The sequence below is a fragment of the Corylus avellana genome, chromosome 2 (genome assembly GCF_965113065.1).
Source record: "Corylus avellana chromosome 2, dhCorAvel1.hap1.2, whole genome shotgun sequence".
NCBI classification, from domain to species: domain Eukaryota; kingdom Viridiplantae; phylum Streptophyta; class Magnoliopsida; order Fagales; family Betulaceae; genus Corylus; species Corylus avellana.
The window spans coordinates 16,380,334-16,403,138 of NC_142491.1; the positions used below are offsets into that span (position 1 = coordinate 16,380,334).

Below are 22,805 nucleotides of genomic sequence, written 5' to 3' on the forward strand. Positions count from 1 at the left end.
GAACAATTATATTTAAGGAACAGATATGCTTTAAACAGAGTAAATCTAGGACATAGGTAGTTCAAATACAAAATAAAAATAAAAAACAATTAGAAACTAAAAATTCGGCCGTGAGAGTTAAGCTCCTATACCGATCTATTCCATCTTTAACCTAAAGGACAAGACAACAAATTCATCATCAACTGAAAGGCTAGGACAAACAAAATAAAAGACAAAAAATAAAAACCCCACTAACAGCAACGAAAGAGCACAGTATCGTAGACAGTCCTTCGAAAGACACGACTTGACCAAAAAAGACGAACAAATCTAAAATTGAAGAGACTAGATCTAGATATACAAACTAGATCTAAAGCAACTCGTCAGAAACAGAGACCGATGAAGCCTACAGAGAAGACACCGAATACTGCTAGATCTTCTCTCCTCTTTAAGTTTTTCTTAGTGTTGTTTTGGAAGAAAAGAGAGAGGAAAGAGAAGGATATAAAAGACAGCTGTAGTATTTTTTATTTATATTTTAATACATGTAATAAGATGGTTGTGTCGGTTATCTTCAATAAATGTTTTAAGAATATTGAGGTGTAATATGCTATTCTGTTTTAGAAATACCAGTTTCTGACATAACGCGTTATGAAAAATGTTTGAAGTAATACATTTTCAAAGTACAACTTATTTACGCAATCCATCTTGATTTATTATTATTATTTTTAATTAAGATTGATTTAAAGTTGAATTAAGTATGTTACTTTAGGCTTTAGCTGAGAAATTTAAGATCCGTTTGGGTTTGTGCGTTTGATTCGAAAACGTGATATTTAAAAACGTAGTTAAGCATTCGGCATTTAAAAAATAATTTAACCTTTAAAATTATGAATTTTTTTTTTCTTTTTTTTTTTAAAAAGTATCCCATTGCCTGCTTTTTTAAAACACAGATTTTATGAGTTTTCAAATTGTAATTTTTAAAAAATACAATTCTAAATTTATTTTCTACTATTTAGTTTAAAATCGCATTTTTTTGTCTAGAATATCGCAATTCCAAACGAACTCTACGAACGCTTAAACTGAAAGAATGCTAAATAGAATATTCTGTAAAAAAAAATTCATAATCTAATTTCTGGAAAATGCTAACAACTTAAAATAATAATAGGAATTTCAATTTTTCTTTTTTTGTTAGTTTAGAAGAAAAAGGATTTGGCTTAGACACCGAAGAAAATTCCTTAAACAACGCAAACTTTGTCCTACTTGAGCATCTCCAGCAGGCAGCAGCTCTTCCAAATTTTTTGTTTTTTTTTGTTTTTTAAAGTAAAAAATATATATAAAGAAGGAAAAATAATAATTAAAAAAAAAAAAAAAAACAATAGACCTCTCCCTCGCAGATCTGCTCGCTTTTTTCGCCTCCTCACATCGAATTCCTGTTTTCGCTCGCACAGCTGAAAAACAGTCATCCAAGGTCAGCTCTCCAACCTTCCCAGCTATTTTTCTTCCCAAATTGCCCTCTGTTCGTTTTCTGTTGAGTGATATCGATCTTTGGCCTCCTTTATGGCTGATAATTTTTGGTTTAATTTCGGTCTATTTTTTGTTGACCTTGCATTTAATCTCTTACATTGAAACCTAGGATTTACTTTCTTTTTTTGTTTGTGTATGTTTTCTTATAGATCTTGGATAACATTGTCTGTTTTTGTATGCGAAAACCCTAATCCTATCCCTATGTTTGGTTTCCGAGAAAGTGGTGGGGAAAATAATATGAAAGAATGGGTCTTACCCCTTTTGTTGTTATGGGTTTTCGTTTTTGTGGGTTAATGAGAGCCGATTTGTTTCATTTAGCTAAGCTTGGTTGAGGTTCCTAATTGTACATTGTATTCTTACATTTCTCACAAATTCAATTCAACATTAGGGTTTTCTTTTCCTTATGTTTTTCATTTCAGCAAAATGGGATGTATGTGTTCCACCATTTAAGTCCTGTTACCGTGGAAATACTAGTTATAGCTGACATAGATGCATATGTATGTATGTAAGTGTGATGTACTTGTACACACAAAGGCACAAGCTTAATGATTGTATAGTCAATGCAATTCATGGTGTGTGCTTGATTTGATTGGAGCTTACTGCTTTATTGTGAAGGTTGAATTGAATGGAGGGACTTGGAGGAGATGGTGGGGCGGCGTCACCCGTCAACCAATTTTGGCATGATGTGTGGAGGCAGTACCAGTATTTTCTGGATAAGACCACTCCACACGCGGTCTATAGATGGATTGGGAGCGTTTTCATAGTGTTGATTTATATTTTGCGGGTTTATTATCGTGAAGGGTTTTACATTGTCTCGTATGGTGTGGGGATTTATCTGCTGAATTTGTTGATTGGATTCTTGTCGCCTTTGGTTGATCCGGAGATGGAAGTTTCGGATGGTGGGCCTTTGCTGCCAACAAAAGGTTCGGACGAATTTAAGCCATTCATTCGCCGGCTTCCGGAGTTTAAGTTCTGGTACGTGAAGACTTTTCTCATTGTCTGGTTTTTGGTTGTTTTTTCGGCATTATTTGCTTAATTGCTTTGTGGTTTCTTTTATCAAAATGATCTAGTTCCAGCATTCTAAAGAAGATTGTGTGGTTCTCATCCTCTTATACCTTCATTTGCTGGCTTGACTTAGTTGGGGTTTTGTACATTTTTTAGTTGTATATCTTACGTTTGATTGGTTACTGCAGAAAACATGTTTTTACTTGGGTTGGTAAAAAAGGTATATCAAAAGTAACTGTAGGCAATAAACTTTGGTTAATAATATCAATGAATTGCTCTTGCTTAAGTTTTATGTATGCCATTGTTTACTTATCAAAAAAAAAGTTTTATGTATGCCATTGTTAATTCCTCATTAATGCTCCAGAGCTTTGTCGCTTATGCATCCTGTTCATCAGTATGCAGGGCTAAAGATTTTTTCCTGAACAGGGTTCCTGTGCTTCATTCATGATTGTGCTCTTCAAATTTTATGCATCTCCTTTCATTTTGCAAGAATAGAGATGTCCTCTTTGTCTCACTACTGCGAAATTGCTGGTTGCCTTTTCTCACACTCTGATTTTCCTTGGAAGAAAGTGAGATGATATTTTGGCGCCTTTTCTTTCATTACTACATCTTTACAATAGAGAAAATTATAAAAGAATTGGACAAAAGTTGCTTTCCTGTATCAGACTTGATTCTAATCCTCATTGTGTCTAAGCAACTCCATTGTATCTTCATTCACCTGGCTCACTTCTCGATTATGGCATGCCATATTTCTATTTGCACCTAGATGTACATTCTTTTCTGTCCTTTTGTTTTGGAAAGCCTTACTTTTATCAATTTACATTGTTTATTAACAAGTTGATTATGTTTCTAATATATTTATGTTCAGAAACTCAACCTGTTATTTCTCTCTCTAGGCACTTGATCTCTAATCACCCAAACTGCTTTGACATTGTATCAATCAAAATTTTCCTTTCACGTTTGTGGTTAATATATTATTTTAAGATCCCTTTGGAAACACAGTCATTAATGAATGTACTCAAATTTGTTCATTACCACTTCCTTTCTACTCATCAACCAGCTCTTTGACTTTAAGTATAAGAAGTTTATTCCCTTGAGTGCAAATGATTCCTTGGGGCCAGCCCGCCGGATCCGTGTGGAGAGGGTGCTTTGCACAGGTCTGAGGTTTACTCGACAGAGGTGGGTGCACGAAGTGACCCTGCCTTGAAGGGATTCCTCGTCATAAAAAAAGTATAAGAAGTCAATCTTTTGAATGATCAGAGTACAATGATTTATATTTATTACCTGAAGTTCATGCTTTCCAGCTAGTTATTCTTGTAATCAATGCTTTCTTTTATTGTTATATGGTTACTTCCTAAATTTAGCAGTTGGTATATAAATGGTGATTCAGTTTTCATAAAGGTTGTGTTATTCCCCCTTCTCTTCTTTTGATGCCGTTATATTAGCTTTAACAATGATGACATTACATGCTGGCTTTTCTGGTTACTTTTCCGTGCAGAGTGCACACCTTGGAAAAGATAAAATTTATAGTGAGGATGCCAAAGTTAATGGGCAATTAGAATTTGAGCATAGAATTGTATGAAACCACTAAATAGATCAAGCTTACTGGCTCTGGTCTGATATATGTCATTCCTACTTTCTTGGAAGTTGCAAAAGCTTGCAATTTGCATTGTCATTCCTTTACTTGGTGATTGGCTTGCGAAATCTAATATTCCCCTCAGCATCCACATTTCTAGGAATGTGATGCTTGGGAATTTAGATTCCCAGGAATGTGACTATTCCCACATTTGGGAATGATTATTCTTGACTGGATTCTTGGGAATATGTGATTCCCATGTTTGGTTTACTCCTAGGCATTCAGTAGGAATTATTTATTCTTTCCAAAACATCCTTATATTTATCTCTTCAAGTGCATAAGGCTGTTTGGTACAAAATTATTTGAAAATCAAACAAAAAATGTCAGGTAAAAAAAATTGTATCTGAACCGTGATTTTTCTTTAATTTCCCAATATATAAATTGTCTATGCTATTTGATCTATTTTCTTTATTTTCATCTATAGCCAAATAAAACTTATTTATTTCCCTTTTTTTGTGGAATAAAATAGTTCCTTATATACATGTTTTACGATCATCAGTCCAACTTTTCTTTTATAATAATAATAATAATAATAAAAGAAAGAAGACATTCCCAAGGCCAAGGGAATGTGGATTTCCTTATCTCTAAAAGTGAATCCACATTGCCATCAAAAGGGGTTGGGAGGGAATCTACAATACCTTGGGTATCTGGAATCCCTCCACGGCTCCACTTAAGTGCAACCAAACGAGGTAATCTCTTAGGATTCCCAAGAATCTTAAAAGGTTACCCCCATCCATACACCCCATTACTTTATCACTGGGATCATGTGAACTTGTTAGATTTATATGCATATATCTCAAGTTACTAAAACCTTTCCCCACTTTCCTAGGATGACCTCACAAATTTTTTCTTGGTATGTACTCATGGGATGGTATTTTCTGTTTACTGACGTTGTTTCAGGTACTCCTTCACCAAAGCTTTTTGTATCGCTTTTGTCATGACATTCTTTCCCGTGTTTGACGTTCCTGTCTTCTGGCCTATTTTACTTTGTTACTGGATTGTTCTGTTTGTCCTGACAATGAGGCGCCAAATTGCACACATGATCAAATTCAAATATATTCCTTTCAACATCGGGAAGCAGGTGAGATTCGTATATTTCTTATTATCTGTGTGCATTTGGCTACAACTTTTAGAATCAACATTGTTTATGTCGTTAGCTACTGTTGCCGTAGGAGTGACTTTTCCTGTAATTGATTTCTGGAGTTTGAAAAGTTTACCTTTTATCTTTGGCAGAGGTATGGTGGCAAGAAATCTTCTGCAAGTAGCAGTGGTTCCCGTGGGGATTGAAGCTCGTCTAATTTCATTATTTGAGCAAAATATAAATTTACCAGAAAAAATAGGCTTTGTGAAGATTTAGGATGGTAGAATTTTTTTGCGTTGGACATGTATCATGTTATGTGTTTTAATATGCAGTCACACTTACAAAGTTCATTTGTCCTGCTGATGTTGCAGGGAAACTTTGTTTATACCCATTAAGATTCAATTCTGCCTTTGAAATTATTGTCTGCATGATGCAGAATATTTCACTCGCATGGTCTCCTATATTATTGAGATTAGACTACTGTGCCAATAAATGTTTTTTCGAGTGAAAAGTTCCTCTTACTGAAGTTTAGCAATGGCAGCTGCAAGAGTATGATTGGCAATAATGTCATCATTCCTGTGGAATGAACAATGTCACTGTGTGGTTTGCTGGTATCACTTATACAGTTGGTGCTACGTTCAGGCCTTTGCTGAGCTTTGTACTCTCATGGACTTCGGGTTTCAAATTTGAGTCTATTATCATCTTATGAATGAAACTTGAGACCTGTTCAGAAGAGTAATGTTCTATTTCGCACTTTTATTGTATTTTTACCCCACCTTTTTTTTTTTTTTTTTTTAAAAAAAAAAGGCTTTATGAAAGGGTTGATTGGCAATATCACTGTTACACCAGCGAAGAGAGATGAAAGTGTGATACATGGCATTTCTTTGTTTATATAGCATGGAAATGTATATGTGTTAACGTCTCATTAGATGTCCTTTTGTTAATTGTCGCAATATGATTGGATTTCAGGGTTTCATTTTCGGTAACGGTTTTTGATTTGCAATAGTTTTGAGAGTAATTTAAACATTTTTAAGGAAGAATAAAAGGGGGACGTTTTTAGGGATTACACTTATAACTGCAGGTGAGATCAGGATTTCTTATAATTATTGCCTGAAATACCTCTTTTTTTAATAGAGAGAAAAAAAAAAAAAGAGATCACGACAAATAACAAAGGGCTGGACAACTCAAGAATAAGCTCCAAAACCCCATCAGTATGAGTAAACAGGAGAAAAAAAAAAAAAAAAAGAAAAAAAGAAAAAAAAAAGAGACAATGCATCAAATAAAAGACGTTGGCCTATGCTTTCTTTGTACGAAGACCAAGTAAATTGACCACCAATTAAGGTGGTCTGTAGAGGAGCACCATAAATGGTGAACTCAAGAGAACCGTTGCAGCACACCCGAAGGATAACCACAACAAAAACAAAAAAAACACTGATGATGATCGATTCAAAACCTACAGAAGGAAATTTCAGCACAGAAACGCAACAAAAAAAAAAAAAAAAAAAACAAAACAAACAAACTAGACACAAATTGCATCAAACGATGGAGGTGCACTGGAGGTCGATGAGGTGGAGCACTGGAGGTGTAGCACCTGATAGGGTGGCGCGTGGGCTACACGCACCTGCGAGTGAGATCTACTCGCAAACGTATGTTAGTCACGCTCCTGCGCATGGCCATCGTATGGGGGTGGTTTTGGCGGCAGGCGGAAGCGGCAACACCCAGGAACAAGGTGGAGGGGTGCGTGTATAGCGATTACTTCCTAAAATGCATAAATCTGATTTTGAAAAAATTAAACCCAAAAATTCCAAGAAGGGAGCCGATTTGACAATGGGAGCCATCAGTGATGCCAGTGAATGGATTTACAGTGGAGGATTGAGTGATGCAGTTATTGGAAAAAGAAAAAATAACAAAGATGTAAGATAGGGTCTCCGAAAAGGCAAATAAGGCGTCCGAAGAGACGAGTTTGGCCTCAAAAGAGGCGAGAAGGATAGGAAGAGGAAGAGGGAGAGGGTGGAAGGGGGAGGAGGAGGAAGGAGTCAAGGCTCCCTCCTCCCATGGCAGCCGTAGGAGGAAAACTATGGGTTTTTAAGGAGAGAGAACAAAGGTTTCGTGGGAAATTGGGCTCCATTAACGGTCAATTGTCAAAAGTGGTATTCATCATTGCTTGAAATCTTTAAAGAGGAAGGTTGTGGATAGCGCTGCTCAAACGGGGCGGTTATAACGGTCCTAATAACTGTTAATTGCTAACCGCTTTAGTAGGCGGTTATTAAAAACTGCTAACCACCTAGGGCAAGGCAGTTATAACCACTAACCATCTTCATTTATATATAATAATATAAATATATATTAAATATTTTATATTAATAAAATATATTAATTTTTTCATTTGTATTTTGATTAATGGATTTGGGCTATTTATGACGATATATGTGAAATATAATGTGATATGTGATTTTTTGGGCTAAGCCTTATTCAAAAATATTGGCGGGCCCAAAAATTATTATTATTTTTTATTTTTTTTTTCCATTCTTTTTGGAACATTTTGACCTTAAACTCTTAAAATAAGTCCAAAAAATAGGTCAATCCCATAAAATAAGCCCAAAAAATAGGCTAATTAAAGGCCCAAAACACTTAAAAAGCCTAAAAGCCTATATAAAATAACCGCTAACCACCTAGGCAGTTGCAGTTGCGATTATTAAAAATCGACAACTGTCCAAGGCAATTGCGATTGTGGTTATAGCCAGGAGTGAATTTCACATTGGACCGTTTGAGACGTGGATTTTGCAACTAGGGCTATGTGAGCAAGTGATAGGGCACAAACCAATTTTTGTTTTTGTGCTCAATTAAAAGAATCCAACCAAACAAGAGAAAAAAAAAATGATATGTTTAAACTCAATCATGAATCCATTAAGACTCATTATCACTGACAATGGATCGAGTTATCCCATGGAGCATCATAATACCCGTGACAAAGACTTAACGCAATTTTTTTAGTTGTATATGGATGACTCATTACCCATCTCTTATCAATCACATTTGCAAATTCATAATTAGATTAGTGGGATCCAAACGTAGATCTAACAAATTTAATGGTAGATTTACCTATCTCTTTATAAAGATGAATAAGATATGAGTAAAAAATGATATATATATATATATATATATATATATATATATATATATATATATATGGTGCAAATACTTATTATTTTTTGGTTAGAATTTTCCTCTAAACTAACGAGAAGTATGTTTTTTTTTTTTTTTTTTTTTCTTTTTAATAAAATAGTCTTTGTTGTCATGTATTTTTTATTTTTTATTTTTTTTAAAGGAATTAGTTCAGTCTTATTTATTGATAAACGAGCATAAAGCTTAAATAACACAGAGGAAAAGCTCTGAAGCAATCATAGCCGAAACTACGAAGTTACAAGTGTCAAAGATAACGTATTACATTTCAGACTCAAACAAAATCTGCTAACTTATGACTAATTTTCAAATTAAACAACAGATTTGCGCCAAACAGACTCAAACCAATGCATAGGTATCTCTTATTTCTCGGTATTGAAGGCAGAGAACCCCAAGCCAAAGCTCATCCTTCTCAACCTGAAAACCAAGATAACATTCACATTCACAACCCAAAGATCTGGACCAAAGCAACAAACCCAAAAGGGTATCAGGCGATTGAGATAGAGGAATGAGCATTATTACAAGCAAAAACAAAAACGATTACAGGAAAACAAAACAAGATAGAAATAACAAAAAAAAAAGAAAGCTAGACAAAATTATAGGGACATAAACAACATAAAAAGCACACAAAGAGGATGACAGCAGTCGGAAAGAAGAGCCGATCGCGCGCTCACCGAAAACTGAAAACGAAAGGGGCGTTGGAAGCTCATTGCGGTGGGGACGCGAGAAAAGGCCCAGCAGAGGATGGTGAGCTGGGGAGCACGCGGAGGAGATTGGCGGCGCACTCAAATGGAAAGGAAAGTTTGAGTGAAACTCCAAGAACATCACCCACAAAGTGTACCTAAACAAACAGAAAAAACAACCAAAACAGATACAGAAAGAAACAAAAATAACTAGGGACCAAAGGAGAGGGAAGAGGCGGAGAGGAAGAGAAATGAAAAAAATCGCCCAAAGAACTAGGAGAATCAAGTAAATAGGCTAGCTCGCTAAATGAAAGATGGCAATGAGAGGGGAGGGGGGAGGCAAAAGAGGGAGAGGGGAGGAGGACCAGAGGGGGAGAACACAAAGTAAATTCTCTCTCTCTAACGGCTACTAGAGATGAAACCCTCGTAGAGGGGGGAGAGAGAGAACTCGTACAATCTGTTGTCATGTATTTTTAGGGTACGTTTGAGATTGCAATTTCGTAAGAATAATTTGCGTTTTTAAAAGATATCGCAAAATGTAAGACATTTGGCATTGTGATTTAAAAAGCACTTAATTTAAAATAGGAAAAAAATTTCCGATTTCAATAAACAGGTTAATGGATGCTTATTTGAAAAAAGTGCAAATTTAAACCAAAATCATGAATTCGCATAACACATATTTAATAAAAAAATATTTTTTAACATATTTTACCAAACGCCTTTATGATTTTAAAAAGTAACGATTTTAAAAATGCTATTTTTAAAATCGCACTTATTGAAACCGCAATCCCAAATGGACCATTAAGCATGTAAGATGTGTTTTTAATTTTAAGCGGGGGGTGTATTACATTTTATGCTTTTAATCCTATTAAAAATAAATAAAAATGAAAAATGAAAAACCCTAACTCGGAGAGAGATTTGTCGTTACTCGGTCTGAGCCTAAAGGAACAAAAAAAACCCAACAAAAACCCTAAACACCAAAAACTGAAAGAAGAGCATAACAGAAGCCAATGGGGAAGGGGAAGGTAAAGGGAAAGCACCGCTTGGACAAGTACTACCGCCTAGCCAAAGAGCACGGCTACCGCTCGCGTGCCTCATGGAAGCTGCTCCAGCTCGACGCCAAGTTCTCCCTCCTCCGCTCCTCCCACGCCGTCCTCGACCTTTGCGCCGCCCCCGGCGGATGGATGCAGGTGGCCGTCCAGCGCGTTCCAGTCAGCAGCCTCGTCCTCGGCGTCGACCTCGTCCCCATCGCCCCCATCCGCGGCGCCCTCGCTATCGAGCAGGACATCACCAAGCCTGAGTGCCGCTCTCGCATCAAGCACATCATGGCCGAGCGCGGCTGCCCCGCCTTCGACCTGGTATTGCACGACGGCTCGCCCAACGTTGGTGGAGCCTGGGCCCAGGAGGCCATGACCCAGAACGCGCTTGTCATCGATGCGGTCAAGTTGGCCACGCAGTTCTTGGCTCCAAAAGGCACTTTTGTCACCAAAGTAATTTTGATCCTTTTTTCTTTGAGGTTTTTTGTTTTGTTTTGGGTTGTTGAATTTGGCTATTGGGTTTGATTGGGTTTTGGATAAATTTTTGATTTGTTGAAAATGTGGTTGCTTTTGTTTTTTATTTTGGTCTAAAAGTAGGGGACTTTGATAATTGTGTGATTGGTTTGGTTGTTTTGTGGGTCATTGTTGAATTTTGTAAATTAACGAGCCTGTGGATGTATTTTATGAGCTCAATGGTCCCCCAAATGTGTAATCTCACAAAACTTATGAATGGCTATAGATATAGATATAGACCCTGAAATAAGTTTGATATGTTTAATGTGTCACTGTTGAGTTATGAAACTATTTTTGTATAGTTAATGTGTATCATATGATGAACATGTAAATTAAGAGTGTTTGCTTGTCTGTTGTATATGGAATGCTTTATAGATATATCCTTGTCCAATCCTGTATTGGGTGAATGCTGAACGCTTATCTGTTGTCTTGTGTTAGGTTTTCAGGTCACAAGACTACAGTTCCGTTGTATACTGTCTCAAGCAGGTGATCTTCTACTTCTGTATTGAGATATCCTGCTCATATTCGTATAGCTTTTTTTTTTTTTTTAATCTGATATTGCCATTTGCTTTGCAGTTATTTGAAAAAGTTGAGGTGGATAAGCCAGCAGCTAGTCGTTCTGCATCTGCAGAGATATATGTTTTGGGTCTTAAGTACAAGGCCCCTGCAAAGATTGATCCCCGCCTTCTTGATGTGAAGCATTTATTTCAGGGATCCATAGAACCACAGCGGAAGGTAAATCAATATGGAGCTAATGGAAAAATGGCTTCTCTCCATTTACATTTTCATTCTGTTAACTTTGAGTACTTTCGTTACGACTGGTTATTTTTCTCATGGGATTAATCCTCGATGTAGGTAGTGGATGTACTTAGAGGAACGAAGCAAAAGAGACACCGTGATGGGTAAACCTTCTTTGTATTATGGTTCAATTTAATTTGCCATTTTCTTATACAGCCACATTAGCAATATGCTGACATTGTTGGCTGTTCCTTAAGATTTAGCATTCATATGCTGACATTGTTGTTTGTTTTTATGGATGGAAATACATTTAAAGTATCTCATAGAAAGAGCATAAGTATAATTGTGGATTTGTGTTATGGTTGTTACTAATTAGGTTCTAATTACAGGTACGAGGATGGAGATACAACTTTGAGGAAAGTGTCCTCGGCTGCAGATTTCATTTGGTCTGATACTCCTCTTGAGATCCTTGGTTCTGTTACTTCCATAACCTTTGATGATCCAGCTTGTTTGACGATTAAGGATCATGAATTAACAACAGAAGAGGTAATCTTTTCTTGTCTTGTGATTCTATAAAAGCTTCATTGTAAAGGAATGCTCTTAGAAGTTTCAACATCGATGTAGACCACTATCAGTAGTTTCAAAATGCTATTGTCTGGCAGGTTGAAACTCTTTGTGATGATCTGGGTGTTCTGGGGAAGCAAGACTTCAAGCATCTATTGAAGTAAGCTGTGCCCTTTATCTTTACTCTTATAAATTTACTCTTACTGATTATCTGTGCGTTCTGCAGATTCTTGTTTTGAACATTTGGAGTTGGCAAAACACACATAAAAATAGTTTCTTCCTTACATTTAAATATGTAGCATGTCTATTTACGCTTTGCTAACATTGTTCCTGATGTGATTGGTTTTTATGGTTGTAGTCTAGCTTTGTTGTTTCAGAAAGCATTATTACCCTACATTGAATAACATGTTGTCATGTTTGTTTCCTAATGTAGGTGGCGGCTGCAGATAAGAAAGGCCCTATCTCCTACACAAAAGGTGAATTCTACAACTACCACAGATGTTGAAAATGAGAATAAGGAGGATGAAGATGATAGAATGCTTAATGAAATGGAGGAGCTGACATATGCTATGGAGCGTAAGAAGAAAAGAGAACATAAGCTTCTTGCAAAAAGACGTGCTAAGGTCTGGTGTGAAGTTATCATTACTACTTCTTTGGCAGTTATACCATGCTCTTAAAGCATCAGGGTAGTAATATTTATTGTGATAATATGATATGCATATAAATTGCATTTCTCATTGCTAAACTTGTTGAAGAGATGGAAATATTAATCAAAGGTTGATTTTACAGGTTCAATCAATCTATAGTTGGAAATTAGTTTAAACAACATCAATTACAAAAGAAGTTAAATTTGATCCTGTTTGGTTGAGACCTTTTTTGGAATAAATTTTATCTTGTTAAGACAAAAGACTGTATGTTTGGAGGTTGTGTGACAGCCTCTATCCACTCTAGAATAAATCCATCTTGTCTTCTCCTCCTCCCCCCCCCCCCCCCCCCCTCTTTCTTTCATTTTCTGAAGTTCATGAAGTAGAGATCCTTACATGTGTTGTTCAAAATTCATCGATTAGTCTAATTATGCAATGTTACTATTTCATATTTCCATAGCCATTTTATTTTGGTTTGGAAAGAGAACTGAGACTTTTGTATTAGATTTTAAAATTTCGAGTCATGGAATGTTCACTCTTTTGCTTGTAGGCAATTTTCTAGCTGAGCACTTGCTTCACTATTTTTTGAATGTTGCAGGACAAGGCACGGAAGGCAACTGGGATGCAAATAGATGCAACGGAAGATGGTTATACTGATCTTGAGTTGTTTTCTCTTTCTTCCATCAAGGTACTCTTATCACTTTGAAACACCTCCTCTCCCCCTTCTATTGATTTTAGAAGCAGGGAATCAAATTTCTGGTTTATCGACCATGAAAAATATTAACGTGACCTGGTATCTGATATATGTTTGTTGGTGACCAAAAAATCAATGAACATGAAATAAATAAAACTGAATACACAAACCTTAAAACTCGGTTTTATTTCATTCATCCATAATTTCTTTATTGTGGTTGTTTGATGGTTCTCAGGGTAAGAAAGATCTGGTAGCAGTTGACGATTATGATGATGCAAATGGTGGCTTGAAGGATCATGAAAATGAAGATACCCATGATGTGACACAAGAGCATTCATCCACTGATATCGACACTGATGAAGAACGCAGAAGGTTCTTTCTCCTATCCATTACAACTGATATTTAGTTGGGGAATACAGTTGGATATTGTAATTATCTTTTCACTAAATGATGTATTCTGATGTTAGATATGATGAACAAATGGAAGAGTTTCTTGATCAGGCATATGAACGATTTGTGGCAAAAAAGGAGGGAAGCACAAAGCAGCGTAAGCGTGCAAAACAAGCCTATTCTGAAAATTTGGAGGTATGGACCTCCCATATTGCGTGTAGATACAGTTGAGAATGCATTATGAATTGGTTTTGTCTATTTCAGCTTCTGATTTCTGCAAGATCTTGTTCCCATAAAGTATTCACAAATGTTGTTCAGTTGTGGAAGTGCAGATATTGGAGCATAGACTGTTGCATGGTTGTTTCTGCTCATAGATTTTGTTCTCCTTTTGGTTGTGCAGGATGGTGATGGCGATGATATTATTCAGTCCGATAATGATTCAGACAGAGATCAGGGTGATCAGGAGAAGAATCCTCTCATGGTACCACTTGATGAAGAAGTGCAAACTCGAGAGGAAATTACAAACAAGTGGTTCAGTCAGGATATCTTTGCTGAAGCTGTAGAAGAGGGAGATTTGGGGGATGATAGTGATAATGAAATGCAGGTAGATAGGCAGGAGGAAAAACTTTCTATCCCAAAAAAGTCCGAGGAAAAGGCAGTTAACCCGACTGCAGGGTCTGATCTCCCTAAACTAAAAGCTTCTAAGGCAGATGATGATTATGAGGTAGTCCCTGCCCCAGGTACAGATTCAAGTGATGACTCATCCTCAGATGAATCAGAGGATGAAGATGTTTATAGAAAAGCCGAGATATTGGCTTGTGCAAAGAAGATGCTGCGGAAAAAGCAAAGGGAGCAGATGCTGGATGATGCCTACAATAAGTACATGTTCCATGACGATGGCTTGCCTAGCTGGTTTTTGGATGAGGAAAGGAGGCACCGCCAACAAATTAAGCCTGTGACCAAGGAGGAGGTTGCTGCAATCAGAGCACAGTTCAAAGAAATTGATGCCCGGCCTGCAAAGAAAGTTGCGGAGGCCAAAGCCCGGAAGAAGCGTGTTGCTCAGAGGAAGCTTGAAGGGGTTCGCAAGAAGGCAAACATGATATCAGACCAAGCAGACATCAATGATCGCTCGAAGAGGAAGCAAATTGAACAACTATATAAGAAAGCTACGCCCAAAAGACCTAAAAAGGAACTTGTGGTTGCCAAGAAAGGCGTTCAAGTGAAGGCTGGCAAGGGTAAAGTCTTGGTTGATCCACGGATGAAAAAAGATAAGAGAACCCGTGGCATGGGTGGTAAGCCAGGAAAAGGCGGGAAGGGAAAGAACGTCAAAGCCCAGAAAGGTAAAGGAGCTCAGAAAGGTAAAGGATCTCAGAATTCATCGGCGAAGAAGGGGAAAAGAGGAAAAAAGATGGGCATGCATGATTGAGCTTTGCTAAATTCACGAAGAAGTTGGTTGCTGCTCCTTACTATTTTGTTTTTATCGTCATTGCTTTTTTTTTTTTTTCTTAAAAAAAAATTTTGTTTGTGATTCAGTTGGCAAAGGGCTTTCTTAGAGCTGTGGCAAGCTTTGTTTCTTTTTGTAGAAATTGGGAATAAAATTTATTTGTGGTTACTTTTTGCTCAGCTGTTAATCGTCCTTCAACAATCGGCAATTGATTGAGATTTGAAGCATGTGAAAACAAATTGGTTTTCTGAGTAGTATTACTGAGCTCCTCTTGCAGAGACGCTAACAACAAAGTTTTTCTCCAAACCGACGTGTATCCAAAATTTATGCAATTTTAAATTGGGGCCAATTTACAGAACTTTGTCCAATAAACAAATTGGTTGGTGATGATGTTTCTCCAAGATTCGGGAAAAAAGCAACTAATCTTGAGCTCTTCACATCCATGCCATCGTTCGGAGGCTAATAAGCTTTTATAAGGTTCCAAGTTTATGCAACTCAGTGAAGAAGTAAAAATGGCAAGATATCAATCAAAATTGTAATGGTTTATTTTCAAATTCAAGAATAAAAAGAAAAAGGAACATAATTCAAACATAATAAACTCTAAAAAGTCATTATTGGGTTCAAAACCACCATGTCTTTTTTTTTTTTTGTTGCATTATACATAGATGGAAATATAAGCATGCAGTCTGCCAAAAGCTATGAGTCCATTAGATATAAACTACGATGACTTTACTCAAGATTGGAACTTATTTGAATAGAAGGTACAGCTCTACATACTTGAAAGATAATAAATAATATCATTGCTTTCAAGCTACAACTTACAACAGGGTATCTAAATATTCGCTGATTGTAGTGTATTTCAGTTGTGGATACAGCTTGGTCCCGTCAACACCACCTGAAGACTCGATATCAAAGTATGTTTGATCCCCCTTTATGAAAGTAGAATATATGAAAATCATCTTCAAGTTGGCAGGATATGGAGTCTCTGCAATGTAATAAATTAGTTTTGGTAAAAAAATTCTCAACAATTAACTAAAGGAGAATCAATGTAAACCAGAAAACAGTTCAAGGAAATGAGTGATAAGGAAAATTTAATCATACAATATCTGTCTAGAAATAGCTCCAGACTTTTGTCCCTAGTAAACCTACAAAGAGGAACTCCTAAATGTTGCAAAAACAGAACAGATGCAGTATCATTATCTTCTAGATATGGTGATTTTATGGCAGGTTTTTTATCTTGGATCTCACAAATAGCCAGTTACATTCCAAAAACACGTGATAAATCTCTGATTTATGAGGATTTGACAGATCAAAAAGGTTTACACATGAAACTAATATTTTCTCTCAAGTCTCAACTTAGCATTACAATAATAATTTTTGCAGTTATTTTAAGATCATTTAGGTAAATATGATCTCCCTAGTTGCAGTGATTAGCAATTTACATTAGATATCTTTTCTTTCTTCCCATCAACTGTGGAATTAGCACCCACCTAGGGCACAAAGAATATTTTTCAAATACTACTGAAGTACCTTTAATTTTCCTAAGAAGCTCTTCTTCTGTTACATATATCTTCTCGAGCTTCTTCCCAATCTTAGTCTCCCAAATCTCAATCATCTCACTCAAGGAGTACACATTTCCTGGAGGCCTTAAATATAACACCTTATTCAATGTGCGTGGATCATCCACTGCACTAATTGTGAAGGCAGCAACATCGCTTTCCTTCACAAAGACACCTGCAGAGAAGCCAAATAACAAAGCAGTAAATCAACAAAAGGCAAAGGTTGTAGAGAACAATTGCAATTCACTATCTGATCAACAAATATATATACCTTTTGTATTTCCATCACCAAATATAGTGACCTTGTCCCTTGGAGGAGTCTCTAGATCTGGTTGAACAAGTGAAGGAACAAGAAAGCTCATAAAGAAGTTGCAGGAGATGCAAGTGTAGGGAATGCCTTCAGCTTCCACAAGACGTCGAATTTCAGCTTTTCGTGAATAGAAATTATAGTCCATGTCTGATATTTGAACCTTATCCGGGTCTAATCCAAATTCTGATGGGATGAATCTCTGGACCAGTCAACACTCATAAGTATCGTACGACAAATAAAATATGAGAGATTGACATGTTCTGCATGATTGTGGAAGACCAACGCACAATTTTACATAGAATGCAGAGAATCCAGATTAGAAAATGAAATAAATAAATAAATAAATAAATCAAACCAGAAGATATACTAATATTAAAATTAATCAAACCAGAAGATATACTAATATTAAAATTATAAGAGTTCAACATGGCTTAAATATAATCATACATAACTACATGTATATAAGCTCTTGAACACCCACTCTTTGCAAGCTAATTTTCAAGGGTGAGTTTTGCTTAAGGCTTATAATATTTGGTATCAGAGCCAACCACCACGTCAAATATCGGATGGAAAGGGAGAGGTGCCCGATAACTTATATACACATTGTTAAGATTATATTTAAATCATATGATACATTTTACATTTAGGCTTGTATCATTTGGTATCAGAGTCAACTACCATGTCGAGTATCAGATACAAAATGAAGCCCCCAACAGCTTATATACACATGATTTTCATAACACCAAATAAATAAATCTTATAGATATTATCTCATTCAACAAAACCATGGGAGACCCGGGTATTTTTTGTTTTATTTTTTTTGATTACCTACATACAAACATGTACATTGAGAATAAAGAAACATTTCACAATTTTCTTTCGAGGTTGAGAAAAAAATGGTTCATATTTAAGAACGAACGAAAAGAGGAGATGAAGACCTTGATGCAGCCAGCTTGTTTAATAGCTGGGATGAGAAGCTTCTGATCGAGAACCAGATTTGAAGAAATAGCACAAATAACCACATCCACTTGCTTGATCGCCTCCACCAGGCTCGCTTCATCTTGCAGCGAACCCTGACAATTGACACCCAAGAAATAGCACAAATACAACAACTTTAAATTCCAGTAAACCTAAAAAAAAAAACCCAAATGACAAAAATGAAGGAACCCCACAAAGTGCGTGTTTGTGAGAGAGAGAGAGAGAGAGAGACGTTGAGGAGAGTGGCTCCGGCATTGGAGAGGGAGTGAAGCTTGTCATACTTTCGGGGGTCGGAGAAGGCGGAGTCTCTGACGAGAGCGAAGGTTGGGTGAGAGAAATGGAGGCTGGCTATGGCCAAATGGTACCCCAGTTTTCCGGACGCTCCGATTATCAGTATTCTGCTCTTCCCCATCTCTCCGATTCACTCACTCAATTACACTGCCTTTTGCCACTCAACTTTCGTAGGCGCGTTTTTAAATAGGGAAATTATATCTAAGGATGTAAACGCACTTTTTTTAAAAAAAATTTTGGGTATTTTTTTTTTTTTTTGTGAAATTTAGTCATTGGGTTACTCAAAACTATTAGAAAATTCCCTACCGTCAATTTTTGTTAACTTCCGTTAATCTACTCAAAACTCACATCTGATTAAAATATTATTTTTTTATTAATTTAATTTAAAAAATTCAATCTTAAAAAAAAATAATAAAAAATAAATAAATAAATTTGAAGGGCCACCCCCCCTATGGGGTGACCGTAAGCCACCCCATGGGTGGTTTGGGCCACCCCAAGGGGGGGTGGCCAGGGGTGGCACCGCCACCCTTGGCCACCCTTCAAATTATTTATTTATTTATTATTATTTTTTTTTAAGATTGAATTTTTTAAATTAAATTAATAAAAAAATAATATTTTAATCAGATAAAACGGTGAGTTTTGAGTAGATTAACGGAAGTTAACAAAAATTGACAGTAGGGAGTTTTCTAGTAGTTTCGAGTGATCCAGAGACTAAATTTCTAAAAAAAAAATACCCAGAGAGTTTTTAATAAAAGCGTGTTTACCTAAGGATTTTAGATATAATTTTCCTTTTAAATACAGGGTGCGTGTTCGCCCTTGGGATTTGGTTTCCTAATATAATGTAATATAAATATTTAATTAAATGAATTTTATCTCTCAAATTTCATATCTAATTACATCTTCTTATTATAATTAGCAATTTAACATAATATCACAGGTAAAGGTCTTAAGTTTGAACATTAACTCTATCATTTACTCTCATTTTAATTAAATATTTTACGTGTCGAACTTTATCTATTAAAAAAGATTTTGAACCTATATATAAAAAAAAAATTAAAATATTAATTAAATAATTAAATTTACCTATTTTTATCGGCTTAAAGAATCCAACGTTTACGCTTCTCCCCCTTTGCTGATATTTTTGGTTGTGCCTTGGCGTCTGACAACATTTGATAGGCCTAGGTTTTTTTTTTTTTTTTTTTTTTTTTTTTTTTTTTTTGTACAAGTGTAAATGGGCTTGAGGACAAATGGATAATAGGATTAATTTACTAAACACACAAAGTTCAACTACTAATTTTAACTCTTATAAAACCCAAAGAGCATTTTGATAAACGTGTTTTTAATTTAACACATAAAGTAATTAAGACGGAGTTAATAGCTTCATGTTGCAACAAATGTGAAATTTGGACATAAGTATGATTAAAGATTCGAGTTAGGTGAAGTGACATGACCCCTAATCTAAGACAATAAATTTTTTTTTTTTTTTTTTTTTTTTTTAAGGAGTAGCTCAATTGGCTGTGAATCACGTCTCATACAGTGAAAATCATTAGTTCGAATCCCCCTTCTCCTTCCTTGTGTATGGACATGTGAAAAAAAAAAAAAAAAAAAAAAAAAAAACCCAAATTGATAAATTTGGTTAGGACTTTTGATACCCAACCACATAGTTGGACTGGACCTAGGGCCATCTAAGAGACAAGCACTGTTACAACGTAAACGGACGGGGTCCACAAGTACAACGTTACGCGGAGCGAAACGACATGATTTGAGATTCAAACTCTTAACGGCTCTTTAAATTTCAAATTTTGAAAGCATAAATTTCAAACGTAACGGAAGCCATAGAGAAGTCATTGATTGATGGTCTTTGTTTTAGGGGCATATATGTAAGCTGCAAAAGGCTTCAAAGATCTCACAAATCTTTTCCTTGAATTTTCAAAAATCCTAAACCACTTTCACAGAGAACAAGATTCAAGCACTTGACCTGAGCTTCTCCTTTCTTAGCATCCACTTCTTCTTCTTCCAGGTTTTGTTTTTTCTTACTCAGTTTTTTTGTTCTTAATATTCATTATTGTTATTCCTGAATTATGTCTGTTATATCATTTGGACTTTGATCATCGAGGTCCATGTTCTTTTTCTTCAATTTGAATTACATATAGGCTCTGTTTTGTTTGGTTGCTGAGAGAGCTTTTAAGTGAAAAGGAGAAAAGAAAAGACGAGATCGAAAAACTCTATATAATCTCTCAGTCAATAATTTTTCTGGGTATATAAAAGAACTCAGTTAATAGTTTGTTCCAGTTGAGTTTTTGTATTTGTACCGGAACCGGAGCATTTATATTTTCCTCTGTTTTCCCAGTAACCAAACAGTCGGCAAGCGTTATATCTACTTATGATCCATTCTAATTTCATTTCAGATTTCTTGTTGGAAAGATAAGTTGATAGTTATCATAGCCTTATTTCTCGCCGGATCATCTACTTTTTAGGGTTTATATCTTTTTAGCTTTGTTTTCCTTATTGCTTTATTAATCATAATTTTTATGGATTCTTCATTTCTTTTGGACCTATTAGATTTTAATTTACTAGAACTTATGGGTATTCAAGACCTACATTTCTCGTTCTTGTTCATGGTTCTGTTGGATTTTTGAGAAAATTGAGGCAGAAAGAAAGGGAAGTAGCTTGAAAACTTTTAGCTTCTATGTTTGGCTCAAACAAAGGAAGTTTGGTTAATCTAATAAAGTAATTTTATAGGTCCAGTTGAATGGAATTTTCCCATTTTAATGGAACGAAAGCAAACTCTTTTACTCAGTTATCTCTTCTTCTTTTTCCCTCTTTTTTTTTGACCCAATCAATCTTTCATTCTTCATTGTGTTTGAGAACATATATTCCAGTGAAAACTTTAATTTATTTACAATATCATACCATTTTTCTTCTAATTTGAAGATTTTCCTTCAGGTGGGTCTTTGATCGTCCCAAAGATGAATGATCTTATGACGAAGTCATTTCTCAGTTACGTGGACCTGAAGAAACAGGCCATGAAAGACCTGGATGCTGAGCCAGATATCGAGATGGGAAAACTTAACCCTGCTGATGAACAGAACCTCTCACAGTTTTTCGAAGAAGTGGCTGGAATCAAGGCTGACATGGAAGAGATCACCAATCTTCTTCTCAACCTTCAGGACCTGAATGAAGAGACCAAGTCTGCTCACAGTGCTAAAGTTCTTCGTGGGCTAAGGGATAGGATTAACTCAGACATGGTCTCCATTCTCCGGAAAGCGAAAAATATTAAAGCAAGATTGGAGTCGCTTGATCGGTCTAATATTGTTAATCGAAAGTTATCTGAGGAATACAAAGAAGGAAGTCCGGTTGATCGAACGAGGATTTCGGTGACCAATGGTTTGAGGCTTAAATTGAGGGATATGATGAATGATTTTCAGTCTTTGAGAGAACAGATTGTTAAAGATCACAAAGAAGGTCTGAAGAGGAGGTATTATGCTGCCACCGGAGAGGAACCCAGCGAGGAAGATATTCAGAAGATGATTTTGGGAGGTGGGCAGGTCAATGTTTTTGAAGGGAGGGAAGATTTGATAACAGAGAATAAGGAACGGCATGAGGCGTTGAAGGATATACAGAGGAGCTTGACAGAGCTCCATCAAGTTTTTCTAGACATGGCTGTGTTGGTGGAAACACAAGGAGAAAAGATTAATGATATTGAGGAGAATGTGGCTAGCGCTGGGGCTTACATAAATGGTGGAACCAATGGACTCTTGCATGCTAATCAGATGAAGAAGAGGAGAGGAAAATGGCTTTGTTGGATAGCTGGTTTGGTGCTGCTTCTGTTGTTGATATGCCTTATTTCCATCTTAGCTTCTTGAAGTATCTGAGTTCATAGCTGAGGCTTTGATTGCTGCTATAAAATTGGGAAGGCTTGGTTTGTTAGACTGGAGCTTTTTTCATGGAGAAGTTTCATACTGGCTGTTGGATTTCGAATGTAATTGGGAGGGTAATCTGTGATGATATCTCTTCATCTTCAACTGTTTGGTTCTTTGTAATTCAATTTCTGTGAACAGAGTTTTTCTATTGAGCTTTCTAAGATTGTTACTTTGCGTTCCTTCCCCTCTCCTGTCTTTTGCTATAATGGAAAGCACCTTTTGAATCTGCTAGAGTAATGCAAATCGACACCCCTCTATTAGAGTTTGATATTTTACTTGTCTCCCTTGTTTCTGTATGAGCAACTTTTGACTGTTAGATCAATTTAGTCTGTTGCTATGATTATTTAGATAAAGCTTTAAAACATATTGAACTTTGATGGCAGAAGCAGCGAGGGCCATAAGTTTGTGCTTGAGACTCAATTTTCACACCCTCTGGTGGGTTAGAGAAGTGCATAACTTAAGGTACGTTTGGTAAGCTGAAATGATAATTACTTCGGTTTTCACTGTAAATGCCAAAACCGAGGCGGGGTGTGCAATGATCTTGTGGAGTCTTGTAGGTTGAAGTTGAATCATATTTTTGTTAAAACAGTTATTTATTACTTGAAGCGATAAGTGGTAATTTAACGAGCGAGCGA

General features: G+C 36.2%; 4 protein-coding genes across 4 annotated transcripts; 3 read left to right on the plus strand and 1 right to left on the minus strand.

The window, feature by feature from the left end:
* The first annotated feature begins 1,333 nt into the window (after positions 1-1,333).
* RER1B (endoplasmatic reticulum retrieval protein 1B) lies at positions 1,334-5,667 on the plus strand. Its single transcript, XM_059577926.2, has 4 exons — positions 1,334-1,441; positions 2,113-2,472; positions 5,039-5,219; positions 5,372-5,667. Exons 2-4 carry the CDS (start codon positions 2,123-2,125, stop codon positions 5,423-5,425), a joined length of 585 nt encoding a protein of 194 aa, XP_059433909.1. The 5' UTR covers positions 1,334-1,441; positions 2,113-2,122; the 3' UTR covers positions 5,426-5,667.
* Positions 5,668-10,036: 4,369 nt separating this feature from the next.
* Positions 10,037-15,348, plus strand: LOC132191449 (FtsJ-like methyltransferase family protein). Its single transcript, XM_059606469.2, has 11 exons — positions 10,037-10,575; positions 11,074-11,121; positions 11,212-11,370; positions 11,491-11,537; positions 11,763-11,919; positions 12,036-12,097; positions 12,371-12,560; positions 13,180-13,269; positions 13,511-13,647; positions 13,743-13,860; positions 14,066-15,348. Exons 1-11 carry the CDS (start codon positions 10,096-10,098, stop codon positions 15,089-15,091), a joined length of 2,514 nt encoding a protein of 837 aa, XP_059462452.1. The 5' UTR covers positions 10,037-10,095; the 3' UTR covers positions 15,092-15,348.
* Positions 15,349-15,767: 419 nt separating this feature from the next.
* Positions 15,768-18,426, minus strand: LOC132166334 (NmrA-like negative transcriptional regulator family protein). The gene is made up of 5 exons (XM_059577139.2): positions 18,189-18,426; positions 17,917-18,051; positions 16,940-17,177; positions 16,640-16,843; positions 15,768-16,094 (listed from the first exon to the last, which is right to left on the minus strand). Exons 1-5 carry the CDS (start codon positions 18,366-18,368, stop codon positions 15,928-15,930), a joined length of 924 nt encoding a protein of 307 aa, XP_059433122.2. The 5' UTR covers positions 18,369-18,426; the 3' UTR covers positions 15,768-15,927.
* Positions 18,427-20,094: 1,668 nt separating this feature from the next.
* Positions 20,095-22,578, plus strand: LOC132164098 (syntaxin-112). Its single transcript, XM_059574519.2, has 2 exons — positions 20,095-20,267; positions 21,194-22,578. Exon 2 carries the CDS (start codon positions 21,217-21,219, stop codon positions 22,111-22,113), a length of 897 nt encoding a protein of 298 aa, XP_059430502.1. The 5' UTR covers positions 20,095-20,267; positions 21,194-21,216; the 3' UTR covers positions 22,114-22,578.
* The last annotated feature ends 227 nt before the right edge of the window (positions 22,579-22,805 follow it).